Source organism: Papilio xuthus, unplaced genomic scaffold, assembly GCF_000836235.2.
Source record: "Papilio xuthus unplaced genomic scaffold, Pxut_1.1 DF824992.1, whole genome shotgun sequence".
In the NCBI taxonomy this organism is placed as follows: domain Eukaryota; kingdom Metazoa; phylum Arthropoda; class Insecta; order Lepidoptera; family Papilionidae; genus Papilio; species Papilio xuthus.
Window position 1 is genome coordinate 6,072,348 of NW_013533657.1, and position 19,741 is coordinate 6,092,088.

Below are 19,741 nucleotides of genomic sequence, written 5' to 3' on the forward strand. Positions count from 1 at the left end.
TTGATATTCTTACCTTAGCGTAGGAGCCGCGTCCGATGACCCTGATAAGCTCAAAGTCTTCAAGCGAGTAGTGTCGCTGTGAGCCGGGCTCCAGGTCCTCAGCGCGCACTGGTGCAGGAGGCGCGGGCGGGGTCTCCGGTAGCGGCTCGGGCTCCGCGCGCGATCTGACACAAAAATAATTAAATTTAGTACTAATATATCTTAGCGTAAAATATTTTTTAAGTATATTTTGTTTGTTATTTATATTTCATACATAGAAAAATATTAGGGACTATCAAATGCACAGGTATTGAGCATGTGGTATCTTATTAATTTAAGATAGAAACAAGTTTTTTTTTATATCTTATTTTTAAGCAATCAAAGCGGCGAGAGCGACCAAGCGATCATCAACGCCTAACATCTTCAACATCTACTGGTACTGGAGATGTGTTTGCTGGTCTTTACTCCAAAATATCCGTCTTCAGGTTTATATTCAAATGCGAATCCTCCTTGGTCCAACAAGCCGTCTCCTCCGTTTACGATATATAGAAGCATCATGTAGGCATAGTTTGAGTTGACTCACCGAACAGAAGACGCTCTGCCGAGTGTACTCTCTCCGTTGGCATCCTCTTTGACTTCAACAGGGTCGACATGTTCATTGGAACAGGGCTTCTGCACCAGCTTGTGGCACTTCTTGTGCACGAGCAGCTTGCACTGGATACACTTGAAGCCCTGACGACCCAGGCCCCAGATACGGTCCTGGCAGAACGCGCAGAACGCACGCTGGAATACGATAAAAACAATTTTTAATCTTAATAATATTATAAATGCGAATATTTAGATGGATGGATGGATGTTTATTTAAAGGTATTTCCAGAAAGGCATAACGGATTTGGACGAAATTTTGGCATACATGTAGAACATATTCTGAATTAACACATAGGCTACATATTATAATAAGTTACTTTTTCCACGCGGGCGGAGTCGCGTGCGACACCTTGTTTTAATTTTAAAATTGTATGACATTATGGAGAAAAATGATATATGTAAATGAATATCAAATTGTTAAGCTATGCCCCCTTCTCCTATAAAAAAATGTACGTTCACCAAAATAACATACAAGACAGCTATAAATATTACAATCTTTTCAGTCTTACAAAAACAAAATACAACAGTAACTTAATTATTTCACTTAAACAAATAAAAAAATAGTTAATTAATTATACTCAAAACTTTTAATTAATTAAATTAATATTGCAAAATGTTATTTATTTTCCATTTACGACGTTCCGAGTTGTTCATACCACTCATCATGATGAAACTCTAAAGTGCTGTAAACAAATTGAAACGTAGTAACGAATGTAATTAATAGAAATTTATTAAAACAGGTTGAATTAATACATTTTATTTAATTTGTATAATCTTACTCATATTATAAATGCGTTTGAATTGATGGATGAATGGATGGATGGACGTTTGTATGAAGGTCTCCACAACGGCTGAACGGTTCTCGATGAAATGAAGAAGATCACATAGGCTACTAGTTATGTTTATTTTTAATTCCGTGCGGACGGAGCCGCAGGCGACATCTAGTATGAAAAAAAATATTTACGGAAAATGGGAACGTGAGAAAGTGTAACTACGTGAAAATCTACTATCGAACATATTGTGTCTGTTTTTTCAAACACAATGAATATGAACATGTTTTTATACAAATGTTTCGACAATGGAAACTCACACTGTTCACAAACCGTAGTAACAGTTAAACACTTACTCTATTAAACCGTTTAGCTTGGAAGATGTGGCCATTGACACGATATAGTTTCCGCCACCGACGCGCGCCTCTCCTGTATATGCTCCCTGTAATAACATACAAGCCTTTGTTATAATGTTAGAGTTTTGCCTCATTATTAAATGGTCAGTAAACCCTTAGTATATCATTATAAAATATTGTTTCTAAAAATATATACATATTCGCATTTGTTATTTGTATAGAAAACGTATAATGTAACGCACCTTTATTCATACAAAAGGACGTAAAATTCCAGCTTTTTCACTAGACTATGTACAAACCCATGGCATATACATTCAGCTTTATTCTACTGTAATATATATAACAACAAACATATATGTGCAATGCCAATTCGTTACATCAAAATCGACAACATACTTACAATTTCTTTTAATTTCGTTGATATGGCAACTCGCGTTTTTTAATCTAGCTACAAATAAGTGTAGGCAAAGAATTGGATCACCGAGTTATACAATGAGAAGTGATCCAGCGCTTCGAGTTGCGACAACACAATATATTTGCTCAAAGTGTTAATTGCTCCTTTAAATTGCCAACAGCGGTTTGTTATGACGCTAATAATTCCTTATGAATTTAATTAATTAATAATTATTTAGCTAAATGGTTAATTAAAAGAAAACTGGAATACTTTTCTATTATTTTTTTGGACAAACGTTGTAGTAATTAGGTCAAATGTTTTTGGTATTATGACTTTTTATTAAATGTTTATTTTCTGCTATTTATAACTATACATAGATAAGAAAATGCTGCGTTACTATTTGATTTTTAACCGACTTCAATAAGAAAGAGGTTCTCTTATTATTAAAAAAAAATTTACAATAATTTCAATTTAATTCAAATCTTCTTTGGAATTAACATAGGAACAATAATCGGTTAGGATATATTTATATATGTGTAGGTGCAAACATTTTTGGTTATGCATTTTTATTGCGTTCTTTAAAACAATACAACATTCTATTTTCAATCACCACAAAAAGGTTCTAAACATCAAACTAAGGATCTTTGTACTATTTTATCTGTAACTTATAACAAACTACATGCACATACGGACACACGTACAAACACACCTGTCAGAAATTCGACGGCAACGAAAGCACAAGACATTTGCTCGCATTCACATTTTAACAACTGATCGTCGCGCGGCACATTGCCCGACTTATCAACATAATCTTATCGATTTAAGGTGAAAATTTTTCAATCGTTTGTATATAATATTCGAGTGATGAACTAATCGTACTGATTAAATTGATCGACTCCACCTATATACAATGGTTATTAAGTAGTGTCATTTGAATTTCAATTCTTTAACAACTACCAAAGAGGTTCTTAACAAGAGAAATGGATTAGGGCGATGAGAGGTGCATAATATCCAATAAAGGTAAGTAATACCTCTGCAATAATTCAGTACACCCGTTACTTGTTTGTCACCTTCTACTATAAAAACAATGTTAGGAAGAAAATCCGAAAATGTGGCAGTGTACTGACCCAACACTAGACTTACTAAAATGTCGACGTTTGTGTACCCTCACTATTCATTATGATACTGGACTTAGTGACGAAAGCACGTCATTCGCGCCAAAGGATTCTAACTAATAATGTCTAAAAATAGTAAAAGTTTAAAAGAATTAAATCCAATTCTGAACATCTACTAGCTCGATTGAATTCATAGATTGATAAAAATTGGTTGTACAAATACAAAAATGTTTCAACGAAACTATTATCTTTGCATAAACGCATATATGTTATGGGTCAACATAAAATCCAATCCGCTACCAAAACAAACATAAAAAGAGTCAACACTCACGGTCCTCGCCCGCGCAGGGCATCCCCGGCGCCGCGGGAACATTCGGGAACACTGGAACAAAACAACAACGTTAACATGGAACATCGGAACAAATAACGGTGGAAATATGCGGAACATTGGAACAAATAAAGCACGAATACGGAACATGACTTTAATAATATTAAGCATGGTGAACGTTCTGCAAACAAGAGCGGCGGACGAGCGTCCGAGGTTTTCTTATATTTGCTTTGCCAAATTGCATTCTTTTGTTTTCAGGAAATGTTACCGAGATAAAGTTTGCTGGTAGAAAATACATTATTTAATAGTTAATCCCTCTTACATTTATTTTATAATAACGATTTACACTTACTACGTTATTGTACTTAATGTCTTCTCTTAATTATTCCATTAAAATTGTATTGGCGTTGTCAGAACATTGTACAGGTTTAAGAAATTCTATCCAGAGCTTTAAAAACATATATTTGACAATCAAACAATGATTATTATAAATAGGTTAAAATTATATCTGTCAATTTTTTTAGTAAACTAGTTGGTATCACATTTTCTGGGGTCGTTTAATATGCGTCAAAATAAATACGGACTGCGTCTTGAGAAGAATTTTAACGAGGCATTTCATTTAAACGTTCTCTGCAGGCGAGTCTCGGTGGCAAATCGAGTGTCCACTTGTACAGATGTCTCGGCCAATTACGTATTTCGGGTCATTAAGAAGACCATTCTAAGTAAGTGAACGTAAATTGAACCATTGTAAATGAAGACTAGTCTTAATATTCCAAGATTTTTAACATATGATAGATTACTGTACGGAAACTTTTGAATTTTTATTAAGACATTCTTCAGCAAGGAAAGAAAAGTCAGACTGAAGATTGTGCTTGTAAGTTCCTAAGTTACTTTTACGCTGCACATATCGCATACAAAGACGATGACGAATGTATATTGTTTTTAATATACCTAAGGGTTTATTACTAACGGCCGAAATATTTATTCTTAGATTTTTCTTTTAACTCTGCGCGGACGAAGTCGCGGGCAACTGCTAGTTATGAATATTTGCTATATGCGTTTTCGTATCGTCATCGAGAAAAGGTTATGTATAATATTTGTCGTTGTAATATACTCCCAATACAAATCTAATACAAATTTTATCGATGACGTTACGAATACTTTCTCGCTTATTTTCGTGCTAGTCCCTCTGCTTAGGCCTCTGATGTAATTTAATGGACAAATGTATAATATATGGAAACGGTTTCATATATATTTTATTCATATATTAAAAACATGTTGCGCTACACTATACGATGAAATAAATTGTGCGAAGGCGAAGCTATTTATAACTTAGTTTTCAGAAACAGCTCTCTTAACAATAGGGCGTCACACAATGCAATGTACATTTCTGAACTGTAGAGTAAATGAGAATAAGATTTAATCAATAAGTTACAATGCAACTTGTTTCCCACAAATAACTTAAATAGACACAAAAAGTAGTCAATAAAAAAATGCTTATTTTTTGTATCAAAAAGATAAAAAAAGTAATAAAAATGCTTTAATATCGGTTTAGCAATAAACATTTTACATAATAGACTTTTGATTGATCGTAAAACGATTGCTAGGATCAAATCGGTTTGATCCACTACCACCTAATGCTTATTTAAAAAAAAAAAATTATAACAAGTTGCCAGCGACTTTCCTTTTACAATTATCATATCTTTCTTTGGAAGCGATTATCTAAAAATTAAGATTTGAATGCGAATATTTTTTTTTATATTTCACAGATTATTGACTACTGATAATTAAACCAAGTGAAACCTAGTCCTATTTCTAAAGGGCTAAATAAAAACCTACACAACATTTTTATATTTTTGAATAATAATAGAGTTTCACCAAAAGACGTAAGTATAATTTATATTACGGTGGACATTTAACCTATTGCTAATGCTATAAAATAAAATTAGGTCCGTTAACTTAAGTACATTTCCAAGGCTATAGAAACGGGTAATCGTAAGAAAGCAATTTAATACGTAACGAGAGAAGAGAAACATTTGACCGGAGAATCGACATCAGCCCAGACGATTGAAAACTGCTTTTCCAGAACGTTGAATTCCGAATAACATCACACAATAACGTTTAAAAGTTCAATTTACATGATGTTATTTTATTTTACAACACTTTGAATAATTTTTAGGGTTCCGTAGCTCATAAGAAGAAAACGGAACCCTTATAGGATCACTTTGTTGTCCGTCCGTCTGTATGTCAAGACCCTTTTTTCATGCATTAGCTTGATATATGAAATTAATGTAACGACGTTGCAATAATATCACTGTACATAGTTCGAGAACTCACTTAAAACCGTCCTAAAATCAAACACAAAGATTTTTATCTTCTATATTTTGTAATTAGATGGCTTATTAAGCGTTCATTCGCATGGCCATTTTTTAAAGCCGCGTAGAAACTGCGTTGCCAACTCTAGTGGGTCGAAATCTTTAAACGCACTCTCGTTTCGTTCGTTCAAAGCTCAAAATGCAACACTGCGCGATAAAAAACGCATTGCGATTTAAAAGTACGGAAATGCATTTGTTCTGTTTAATCGATTTTTACCGCGCGTTAAAAATGCGCCTTTATGAATGAGGGCAAAACAGATGATAATAGCGTATTTATCTGCTATCCGTTTTACTTTAAAGTTTTTTTAAAAATTTAGTACCTGTAGGAAAACTGTAACGTCCCGTACAATTTGCAACAAGTCGGGACACTTGCTGCATGTAATTGGATTTGTGGGAGCCTGTTAACACTACCGACTATTTAACTCGGTCTGCTGTAAATTTATTTTAATCTGTTGTTCGCTAGACTTTGGATTTTATTTGTCTTATCAAAAACGAAAATGCGAGGTAAATTAAGGTTCTGTTAAGTGTTAATTTTAGTAGTTATTTTTTTAAAATTAGACTAATCTAACCTGACACATTATGTGAAAATTTATTGGCCGGTCTAGGTTAAGATGGGAGAGGGGCGAGTTGGAGTTATAAAATGTTTAAAACATCAAAACAGGATCAAACATAACGATACTCTGGTTGGAAAAATGGTTAAGAAACTTGATCCTTGAGACCAAAATAGTTACGGAAGAAATACAGGATCAACATAAAAATGCTTTGAAACCCTGCACCTTACAAGCCCCTACGGGCATTACCGCAAAGCCTTTACTTCTAAAATTGAGGAAAATGGCAGCTAAGATAAGCACAAAGGTTTCAAATTATAATATACACTTAATCGACCATTACGTTTTATGGCTTATCTTGTAACGTCAGTAAATCAACATTTTATAAGCCCCAATGGTGTTATAACATGAATTTTGTAATTAAGCTCCAACAGGATTTTTTTGCTAACCCCTTTAAAAAATAAAGTCGTAGTTGTACCGACGTTGCTCATTTAAATACGTACACATAATCATCAGCTCACCATGTACCAACTGAGGAGCTTGCAGCCTTCCCCTTAGTTAGGGATGAGTAGGCCATAGTTAACCACGCTGGTCTAGTGCGATTTGTTTGACTTCACACAATCTTAAAATTTCTTCTTACATATGTGCAGGTTTCGCGATGTTTTCTTTCACCATAAGAACGTCGGATAAATGTACATATGAAAATCGTAAACCGAAAAACACATTGGTACATCGCGGGATTTGAACCTAGGAATTGCAGATTGCAAGTCAAGTGCTTAAACCCTGAGCCTCCGACGCGTCTAATACATACACGAAATTTTAAATTATTTTAGATCAATTTTTTCATAACTTTTATAAAATTACCTCTGCAAAAATATTCTTTCCAATCATAAAAAAAAGCACAATGTAAAATATCGAATTTTAACAGAAACAACGAAAACAAAGAAGAAAATTATAAACTTTCCAACAATTTCAACTTTCAATAAACAATGTTAATTACGTCTGACTTTATCAATAGTTCCCCACTCAGTTGGAATAACAATGGAAATACCAACGATCCTTCCTTCCTTCTGTTACTGCATAAAAGTTTCCATTAAAGTAGCAAAGTTACTAATCGAAACCTGATTTAAACTAATAATGAATGTTTTTACAACTAACTATTATTTTCTTTACCGATTTTAATATAAAAAGTTTACGGTATTTCTAACACTTCCGGTGCCACTGCCTTGGCAAATACATTTTCACATAAAATAATAATATTACTAAGAATATAGTATAACAGTGGTAACAGGTCATTCTAGCTGTCCTGTCTATCGATATATAAATTTGAATGTCTTCATTTTAAAAACAACACAATGTCCTTGTATTCGATACGCAAAGATTACCGAAAAAACCGTTTGCAAAGATCTAAGAATTTAGATACTTTTCCTTCCTAAACGTATATTGACCTAAAAGACCATAATACCATTAGAGACGTAAGCTAACGTTTACAAATCCTTTTACAATTTATCTACAACGAAAGCTTACAAATGACATTTTGGAATAAATTTCGCTCGGAAATTTCTTCTAGTGTTTTCCAGCTTATTTCCGCGTCGCAGCCAAGGACAGTCGCAAGACAAATGGTCGCAACTGACATTCGTTTTTACTTATACGAAGCAAAGTAAAATATTGCCTTATGGTGCCTACACACAGACGTTGTAAAACGAACGCAAACTAAAGTTTTTCTGTAAAAAACACTACAAATCTCTTTAAATGATTCAGATTGTAAAAAGAAACTTAAGTAATAATAATTAAATAGACTCAACATCGGGTATAAAATATAAAGAAAATTATTAACACAAATTACGGGTTTAAACGAACAAAGTAATTTGTAGAAAATTTTGTCCTCTCCAGTTATTCCTTTGTAAACGAAAATTTAAATTCTGAAGAGTTTATACAAAAATGCTTTTTGTTTAAATGCTTTAACTTTGTAAGCATTCAGCGTTTGTTTAATTATTTTTATGGTATGCACAGAGGATGATTTTATCGTAACCTTGTTTACATAAACTGTAAAAAAAGAAATTTAAGCTATTTTAAAGTTAAAATTAAGAAAAAAAAACTTTAAGACTGCCCATCCAAATATAGGTAGATTTTTACGTTTTAAGTATTTATTCACTTTCTGAAACAGTGAAAACTCCATCGCAATTTCGCTACTTCTTATTATTTGTAGAGTTTTGAAACAAACACTCAACACAGTTTGAAAAGTTAAAATATTTTAGACTGTTTAATCATTTCTTTGTTTAGCATAAGTTGCCAAAAAGTGTCAAAATTTATTATTTTTGGTAACCGCATTTCGTTCCACTTGCGAACTTCCCGGTGGCGGTTGTTTAACAAAAGCAAAATATTTTGCAAAACAAAAGGCTGTCGCAGTATCGCTCTTGACCGCATGGCCATAAGTTTTCGTTACCACACGAATAGTAAATATTCGTTGAGTCGACGACTCAACGAATATTTACTATACAATTGAACAAATTAAAGTTATAATTTCTAGTTTCGTTATAATGAATAGTTCGTAAACTCCAATTTCCCAATCTTTAAGGTTGGTTTCCATTGTTGACTTTCAACAAATAGTCACTTCTTTATTCACTTTGATTTCTCTACATATAGAGACATCAAAATTTATTAATAATAAAAACTAATATTTTGAAAATCGTTGTATTTTCGCGATATATCTTAAGATATCTATATAAATTCATTTTACTCAATACAAAAGATAACAAGAAAAAGAAAAGTTAGGTTAAAACAATTCTTGTGTACAAATTAAAAATATAAAATAAAGGGCCTTTCAATCATAACAATTAACATGAAATTCATGCTAATTATAATTACCAAATATATTAAAATTTCATGCGAATAATTATTACCAAATATATATAAAGTTGTGTGGCTAAAACTATTGCTGACAACTATTACATATACAAGGTAAATATCCTTGGATTTTCATACCTAGGCACGTACCCAGTAATGACCGTTGACGGCAAGACCTAAACAAACATGCCGACTACGAATTAATTTTTTACAGCTCACGCTATCTTTATTTTTGGCGAAACTCGGAATATGTCTGGCTATTTTCATTAAGGTTTATATTATGTGAATAATAAATATTATAACAAAAATCTTATCTTACTAATATTATAAATGCGAATGTTTAGATGGATGTTTGTTTGAAGATATCTCTAGAACGGTTGAACGGATTTTGATGACATTTGGCATTTCTATAGGACATAGTCTGGAAGAACACATGGGGTATTAATCAAGATTTTTTTTATTCCGTCCGGAAGGACTTGCGGGCGACAGCTAGTAATTTAATAAAAGTAAAGGCCAAACTTACTTTTAATGAATTATACAACATGCGAGTTTTTTTTAAATCCTATTATTACTATTACTTTAATTCTTTATCAATAAGATCTAAGTAAAACTGCCACAGTATTTATTCTTATCAAAATGGCAAGTTTCGGCGTGAGTTGTCTAAAAACAGATAGCGAACGAACGTACTCGTACTTTAACAAGTTTTCTTCCTAACTTATCAGACGATTGGTTTGTTTATCTGAGACCTGACTCGAATGTTGCTGAGCTCGCGTATTACAAACGGTCTTACCAATAAACGTTTTCAATATAAAGTTAGATGAAACCACGTACAAACTTAACGTAAACATTAACCTTATTTTTGATAGAACTTTTTAATTCAATTACACAGGTTTTTTTGCGTGCACTGAAATGTAAACAAAGTTTAAATAAATGTTTAACAAAAATAGAATTTATTTTATGAATATTTACCGTGGGTAAAATATTACGCTACGTCGTAGAGGTCTACGAGCTTAGACTGTAGCAGCGTGTAGCTTAGATATTAAAACAGGGGGAGATTGGTTCACGTAACATACATTTATTGTCTTCCTTCATCTATAATACGTTAAGCAAATCTGTATAATTTGGACATACAAATATATTACTACTTATTATGGGTATTCAACTGACTTGATATTTTCATAGTTTTTAATTTCTAAAATTCAAATAGGACAGTTATATAGCTATAAAACTTGTAAATCGATTTATATGCGCAACTATGACCGCTGAGGGAGCTTAAGGTACAGAATATACGAGTTCTTTTCATTGCAAGTGTCCGGTCGTATTTTTAAACGGGGTCAGGGCTATATGTTAGGGTTGCGCGACCGCTCGCCAAATTGCACTCCTCCCCTTCTGTGAGAAAGCTCACCTGATAGATGACTCTGGACACGATTGAGATAAAAATATCTCTATGAGGGATATTTTTCTATATTTAGAGACGACATATTAATGTCAGGTTTGGTTAAAATATTTTTATGTAGTTAACACACGGGTTATTTTTTCGCGATATATTTGAATATCGTAGCTCAATCTACGTTTATAAACAGGATCTCCACAGACAGAGGGACAACAAAGTGATCGTATAAGGGTTCCGTTTCTTTTCTTTCGTGGTACGGAACCCTAAAAAAATCACTCTCTACTATCGCATTCGACCAATAAAAATGTCTGACTGTCCAGAGCAATCAGTATTTATTGGTTGAGTAGTATTTTAAATAACTTATTACTTAACATTGTGTCTAAGCAAGTTCTATAACTTGAATACACTAAATTTTATGAGCAAGTTGTAATAAAATAATGTATTTTGGCACAGGTACATGACTATGGTCAAATTTAAGTTATAATTGCAATTAGCAGGGAGTTTTTGTAAAGTCATGTTGATATAAATAAACTACCAAGGGTGGGAGCACGCAAACGAATAATTAGATATTTTAATGATAAGTTGACAAGTAAAATGAACAGTTGTTGTAAAGAATGCCGTCGAGGTGTGAACGCAACCATTATACCTTCAAGTTGGAGGGCTACTACAATTACTTAACATAAATAATTCACACGACGGTTATTCTCTGATTCACTTTAACCCGTACATAAAAAATATACGCCTTTTACAATAAATTGTAGATAAAGAACTTGACATAAACCTAACAAACACTGAGATTAAAATATCTTTTTACTTTTAATAATAATAATAATAGTAATAATAAATTTCTACTTTTAATCAAGATTTGCCGCAGAGAAAATATCTTTAAATGAATTGTTATCTTCTTAAAGACACTAAGCGCGGGTTTCAGAGTTCAAAATCCCCTTTAAATGCTATATCTGTTTGTCTAAGATAATGACTAGGGCAACAATAAAGATGCAGAGATTTAGGTTTTAGAAACCCACGGTAAGTGACAGATAGTCATACATCAGGAACATCTGCAGCATAACTCTATTAAGGAATAAGTCGTGATAAAGGAGGCATTATCCGAGCTGGCCATTGTCCGCAGCAGTAGACGTGGCAGGCCGCCAAACTGCCCGACTCTACACGTTATAAATGACCGAAGAACGAGCCTTATGTTAGTTTTCCGATTAAACTTAGATACCCATAAACTATTAAGTTTAGCTGCAATGTTAACTCTATTAGTTATATATATCAGAGTAATTTCTATTTTCAAATGATAAAATGTTGGTTCCCGGCACAGCAAGCAACAAGAGTTGCTGAAAATAAATTTACAAAGAGGAGGGCTGAGGCAAAGGTAATTTTAAAACGACAAAAGACAGTTTAAATGTACAGTAAAACCACCAATTATAAAGTTTATATAACGATACATAGAGTTATTTTTCTAACTATTCCAGTTAAATATAAATCAGTGGTAAAAGTATGAATTAATTTTCAAATTAGTTTTTAAAATTTGAAACATTTTTCAAGTTCCGTTAAAACATCACGCGAGCTCGTAACGCGTATATTTTGTTAAAGCTACAATATCTTTATTCGCATTTGTCATAAAATAAAACCAAGTTATTTTTAATGTGTTAAAATTTATGTTTCGATAAAATAAAAGTAGAACCATTTTATCATATATTTTATTACTGGCTTAATGGACAAACTTTTTGCGGTGTAACATAATGACGGTTTATTTGTTTTTTAATTTTAATTTTTTAAAGGGTAAGTTGCCTAGCACTTGACCATAGACATACTTTTAAATACATAATCAATCTTTACACAATTTTAGTCTCTGAATTTTCTCTTTTAAAAGTAAAGCTAAAGAAATATTAAAAGCAAAGATTTATTTCAAACAAAATGCCATATTAATAATCTCGAATAATGTAGGATTTATATTTCCTTTAAAATGCAGATGTCAGTAGGCATTATAAAATATTCAACGTTCATTTAACACGTATAGTTAAATAACGTGCAATCAGTCAATCAGTCCAATAAGAGACATCCAGCCGCCTCGTTTGTTAATGCAACGTCCAACGAACACGATATGTAATTATCATAATTATGTTTTCACTGCCAAAACACCGATACGAAACAATATTGTCATCCCTTTTGTTCTCTTTGGAAAATTGAGATAACAATATGTTTTTGAATCGGTGTGAGCATCGCACGTTTTTACGTTGATCTACTTTATTAATATCGTGATTGCTTCTGCATTATTCGCAATAATTATATCAATATAATAACGAAATGAATGATAATTTAACACATTGATTCTTCAAATAATAAGAGTTTTTTTTATATCATAAGGTGGTAAACGAGCGAGCGGCCACCCGAAATCGCTGAAATAGCGAAGTGACCGTTGACCACACAATTGCATATGCGTTACCTACCTTTAATCGACGGAGGAGAGGGTGCACAGAAATAAAGTAACTGAGAGCTTAAATAAAATTCAAAACATAAAAAAGAAGTTTTAATTTTGGGTAACGGAAAATTTAAACCATATGTCTGATAACATACAAATTATAAAGACAAAGAGAAAATTATTATTTTTACTATTGCATACATATGTATGTTTATAAAAGTCATAGTCAGAAGTCAAGAAAAATTTATTCATCAACATATCCATTTTCATTCATATGACATGTATAAATTTTCCATCTCGATTGTAAACGTAAAAACTCGATTTATATTCGAATGCCGTCAGAATGTGTTTACGCTTCGAGATACTTTTTTCAAATTTAAATATACTCTTACAAAAAGATAAGTGTAATAAAGCAATATATGACATTAAAACCAAGATAATTTGACTGTTAAATGAGGTACAAATAGAGTTTTGTAACCAAAAAATCATGTTTAAAAAAAATTCGATATCTCACATAAATTTCTGTCTTAGGTATATTAAGATTAGTATTTATTTAGAATAATAGATGTCGTTGTAATTAAAAGTTATACTCAACAGTGTCTGGCTATTGTAGGGGCGGCAACGACGACATCTAGAGACGGGTAGGGCTGCGACAAAAGATGGTGGGCAATTGTCAACTTCTGAGAAGCATTCAGTCCGCAGTACAACGTTTGCCAAAAGCATTCTCTCATGCACTCGGCAGTTTGAGACCAAGACACAGACGTGATTCGCATATCCTTTATCAATAGTGCACAATTCCAAATCACATTTCCAAAAACATTACACACTAAAACGTAACACAGTAAGAACAATTCGTTTCAGACGCATGCCTTGAACTAAAGAGATTAGATAAATGTATATTTAGTCCAATAGAATCGATAGAGTTGCGCGCGTGATTCTAAAAAATATCGATGTTTTATCGATAAGATTAGACGGTCAGGGTGACGAGATAACTCATCTGCGGTGAAAATGGCACTAAGAGTTGTAACTGAGTTTTGTTCGCCAGGTACATTACGTGGGCGTAAGGACATGTTACAGCTCACATTGGAAGATAAGAGACAATGGTATGATAACAGCGCGATAAAAACGTATTTGCGCAATGTTTTATTGCTTTAATATTTGGTGCACTATTTAGTGTACAAATAATATTTTATAACTTGAGAGTGGAGTTGTAAAAACAAGTACATATTTAATGTCAATATGATTTGTAACCTATTTGCTTGATTCATGTTAGATATATGAAGCCGCTAATCAATCACAACAAAGTACATATACAGATAATATAATATAGCCTATATTTTTTGCAACACATTTGATAAAAAAAAACATTTTACAGTCTCTCATAGAAGTGCATTTAACCAAAAAAAAACATCTTACTTTACTAAATCGATACCACAATTCTTCTTCTTACAATTCGAACTTATGTTCCTATAGTAGGACATATAGGAGCTTCTCAGACATTGATGTTAATAATCAATTAAGAGCCATTAGCAAGGCACACGGAGGCGATGGTTATTGTATTACGCTCGACGCTCAGCTTCGATTGAGATACGAGATAAGAGGCTTTGCCGGAGATTATCTTGCACGGCAAACAAATCATTTTGACACAAATTAACTACCATTTTCAACTTTATCACTATCACAATAAAGACTTTGGATAGTTTCTATTGTTTAATTTTGTAGTCCCGTTTAAAGTGATGTATGGCGTTAAATCCACGGTTTCTTAAGTAATCCAGAAGAAAATACAATTAATAGAACATTCAGGTTTAAGGTTAGTTTAACCCGTATAGTAAACCATAAATTATTTGACTTAGGTCGAAGAACTTAATTTTTTAAAAAGATTATTAAAACCCTAAAAAGAAAGAAAAGAACTCAATCCAGAGAGGGTTTATATATAGTTTTAAATACATTTTCAGCATCAATAAAATAAGCAACAAATAATAAAAAAAATATACAAACTAAAAATCGATACAAACATTCCTCACTATGATCAAAGTCATAAGGTGTTGGTATATCGCCAGGGATAGCCGGGAAGGGATGACTGGCCGCTGCGGTCAGGAATTCGATCCAAAACGACCGCATCGCGCACTTATTGACAACTATATCGATAAACGCATTTTCACAGTCACATCACTAGATATTGTTTTAGCTTCACTTTAAAGTCGTCAGTTACTTTGTGTCAGTGTCATAAGTGAGGTTATGTGTAAAATATTGTGACAGATTTGTTTTTGGTGTAAACACGACCAGGTCGGTGTATTGCCGGCGACTGGTCGCTATCGCTCATACGCTTCACGATCTCATATCGCTTTGATAAGCGCTCATTGCAATTAGGTGGAGCGAATGATACTCGTTTTGTTATTAATGTCATCAACAATACTAAAAATTCAATGATTTCTTTGGAATTTATGCTTATTTTCGATAAATGAGATCATCCTTTAAGTATATTGGCACACTTATATAAAACCGTATTTTGTCATTCAGAAGATTTCTTTATTTTTTATTAATGACTCAATAATTTTCATTCATTTAATAATTGTTACACTACCAATCTAAATAGGGTTGTAACAAATTATATTTTTGGAATTCTTCATGTTTTTTTAAACATACTCCAAATCGAAATAACTACAAGAGTGTGGAGTGCAGCCCTGGAGCTGTCCAAATAAACGCGCTGCTCGAGGTCGAGTGAGTCGATGCGAGATTCAAACACTCCAGCTACGCTGAGAACGTAACTTTACCTTTTTCTGTATTTTTTCAACATAGATGTAACCTTTACAAGTAGTATACTGAAATAACATCAAATAAAAAAATAATTTTTCATTTTTAGCTCAACTAAATCAACTTCTTTTACCCATTTTGACAGACACATGTAATGTGTTTATTATAGTCAAAAAAGGACATCGAAACTGATGAGAGGGCATTGCTATCACGGCTGGTTCTGTTAGAATATCATCATCATCACCAGCTCACTATACGTCACCACCGAGGGACTCGGAGCCTACCCTAAGTTAAGGGTGATTAGGCCATAGTCAACCACGCTGGCCAAGTGCGGGTTGGTTGACTTCACACATATCTTTGAATTACTTCTCAGATATGTGCAGGTTGCATCACGATGTTTTCCTTCACTGTACGAACGTCGGATAATTGTACATATGTAAATCGGAAATCGAAAAACACATTGGTACATGGCGGGATTCGAACCCAGGACCTGCAGATTGCAAGTCAAGTGCTTATTGGAGGTCATAAGCAGCATATCGCCATCTCTGTGCGGAACGCTTGACAACTGAGCCACCGACGTTCTGTTAGAATATTAGAAACGCTCTGTGAGAATATATATTATATAAATTTATTTAGACATTGAAAACGACATAAAAGAAAAAAAAAAGTATATGACAGCCACAAAGAGGATCTTGTGACATTTTGACGTTGACATGGGGGCGCTAGTGAGCTGTTATAATATAGTGTGATTTATGCCCAACGGTTTAAATAGCTTCTTTTCAATTTTAAAACTATCATCCATAAATGTAAGTATCGACTTTAACTTTTGCTTTGTTAAAATAAAATCATTAAAACATTTTTATAAAATGCTATCAATGATCCCAACAAATAGAACTAAAAAGCATAGTACAATAAAGGAAAATAGTATTTTAGTTAAATAAATTCACTAAAGAAATACAATAAACCAGACAACAAAGACGACGGTTTGAAATAAAAAAAAATCAAGCTACCAGTAAAAATGGACTCGTAAAGAACAACGTACCCGTAGATAATAAAGTATTAAAAAAAACACCGGGAGCGAGGGAATTACGAAGCTTCGTATTCAATATTCAGGCTGCTCACAAACTTACCTCTTACGTCACGCCACTTTTTTACAGGTTTCTTTTGGTCACAGAGTAGCGAAAAAAGTTCCAATAAACAGTCCTCGTTTTTGTTTCGTACCATTTTGATTTCATTCTTTACACTCACTAGATACTGTATTGGTGTACATTTTCAATAGCTATTATTTTTTAATTTAGATTAATAAACATTTGTATATATTAGGCAATCTTATAATTATTGTTTTTAGTTAATTGATTAAATGTTCGCCATCACTTAATTATTCACAAAGAAATTAAACAAACTAACTCTATGATTATTCACTTCAGTACGAAAAAATAGTCAACAGATTGTCAACTACCAACTCGATATAAGGAGAGAAAAAAACAAATAAACAAGCGCGCATATCGAATATAAGGAGCTGAATGAAATCGCGTCGCAAAATATTGGCACATCGTATCAGTGGCCTAGTTTCCCCTTCGATATCTCCCAAGGCCGGGTGATCGTGGGGTAGGGAGTTACTCGTATCTCCCCAGATATGTATATCAATGATGTATTTACATTGGTGCCCTTTCTACCCGATTGTTAGCTCTGTATCAACAATAGAAACAAAACGGCGTTATCTCAAAGATCGAATACTGTTTGATCAAATGTTTGGTACATACATATTTGATTTGGTAATAGAGGAATTACTTTTCGTATGTAGATAAGGGATATCTTTTCTATGATGATAAAATTAGTTTTGTTAGTTAGATTGTAGGATTCTCTAACGATATTCTATAAAGATATGTTTATCGCTTAATTATCACTTTGATTTTCTGATGCTTACCTGAAACAAAAAACAGTACACATTAAAATTTACCATTATTATAGATATCTTTATATATATAATTCTTCTGTGAGTGTGTATGTCACTGAACTTCTCTTAAACGACAGGATCGATTTTGATGAAATTTTTTGTGTGTGTTCAAGGGGATCTGGGAATGGTTTAGATTCACAATTTTCATCAAATATTAACTTCATATTAATTTATTCACATTAAAGCCGTGTAGACAGGACAACGTCTGTCGGGTCCGCTAGTTATATATATAAAAATCAATTGCTGTTCGTTAGTCTAATTAAAACTCGAAAACAGTAGAACAAATTTATCTTATCATGCTCTTAAAATGTTCGTGGAAGTCTAGAGAAGGTTTAAAATGTGAGAAAAATTCGAAAATTGCCGGGAAATAATTAAGTTTTTTTTTCATTCCAAGCCGACGAAGTCGCAGGCGACAACTAGAATCTTATAAAGAATATTTGTACCATATTCTTTTGCCCCGTCCACTTATTTTTTTTAAAGCGAATATCTTAATGGCAGCATTGGTGTTAATTGCGTGGATTATCTTTACTAGACAAATCATTTTAAAGAAAGTACTCAGACACAAATCTGAGCGAAATTCGATTTTCCAAATGGGAACTTTTCTTTTTCATACGTGCGTATCCTTTATTTTGTCAGTTATCATTGTAACAAAGTGCCGACTATAAATTAAACGTTAACTCGACGTGCGTAATTTAACTTTTGCAAATATAAACTGTATTCCATCGTTATAGACGATATATTAGATTGTTCACATGTTTCCATCCCAGAGATATACAAAATGGGGATGTATGCAAATGTAACGTCCCGAAATTGCCGTACTATTTGTGTTCGGCCATAGTATGTTTAAGTTAAAGACAACAAAGGAATAGTTTAATTAGTATTTACAATAAAGAGTGTCATTTTTTTATGTCTATAATTTTATAACTTAACTGACCGCTCGCGACTCTGTCCGCGAGGAATAAAAAAAACACAATTAGTAGCCTATATGTTCTTTCAGACTATGTTTTATACGTATGGCTAATTTAATCGAGATTCAGCCGTTCTGGAGATACCTTCAAACAAACATCCATTTATCTAAACATTCGCATTTATATTATTTGTAAAATTTCATATTTATTTCCAGACGTTAATGAAAAATATGCAACATCGGGGATGCAATCACGATTATCATAGTTGCCAATTTCTATCTGAGAGAATCAGAATTGTTAATGATATTGTAAAATTTGAATGGTTTAAAAATAAACTTTGATCAACAAAATCATCTGTCGAAAACTGTTAAGGGTCTTGCCAAAGATTATGATACTTTCTATAATTGAATTAAAAACTTTCGTTAACATTCATTTGTTATTAGCCGACTGGAAGTCTACGAGTACCTTATCTCTGCGTGAAATTAGCGAGTTATAAAAGTTTTGGGACGTCGCAGGTGGGGGCTTTACCAAATTAATTATGCACACTTTAAGAACTAATTAGTCTTTTGATGTAACGCCGCTTTGAAACTCACACTCAAAGCAAGGGCTCTATTCTTCAAAGGAAACATACTTTTTAATTATAAGTGAATTAATAAACGCATTAATACGCCTCTTTTTATAACGAAACGAAGTTGGATTTAATATAAAGTATTTCTTTAAAATTTTAAGCCGAGATTAAAATAGAATGAGGATATTTTAACACAGAAGTAAATAATGAAAGCCTTTTATTTCATCGTCGTTCTTGATATATTTTAGTGGCATTATTGAAGTAAAAGACAGTCTATGGTCATGTCAAAATTTGGTTTAAGGTAAAATAAATCACGTACATGAAATATCTTCTTTTTTTTATATTAAATACCTACACTTCAAATATAATTAAC

At 32.8% G+C, this 19,741-nt stretch overlaps 1 protein-coding gene across 9 annotated transcripts in view; it reads right to left on the reverse strand.

Moving 5' to 3' along the window:
- aPKC (protein kinase C iota type) overlaps positions 1–19,741 on the reverse strand; it is a 111,095-nt gene that overhangs the window by 4,860 nt on the left and 86,494 nt on the right. For 4 of the 9 annotated variants that reach the window (XM_013324585.1, XM_013324583.1, XM_013324584.1 and 1 more), the window contains 4 exons: positions 3,594–3,644; positions 1,754–1,839; positions 563–762; positions 14–164 (listed from right to left, as the gene is read on the reverse strand). In XM_013324585.1, the coding sequence (XP_013180039.1) occupies positions 14–164; positions 563–762; positions 1,754–1,839; positions 3,594–3,644 (488 nt within the window). Of the gene's footprint in view, positions 1–13; positions 165–562; positions 763–1,753; positions 1,840–3,593; positions 3,645–3,942; positions 4,056–13,776; positions 14,212–15,196; positions 15,469–17,065; positions 17,192–19,741 lie in introns of those variants that run through there. The other 5 variants (XM_013324591.1, XM_013324590.1, XM_013324588.1 and 2 more) reach the window with 5 other exon arrangements.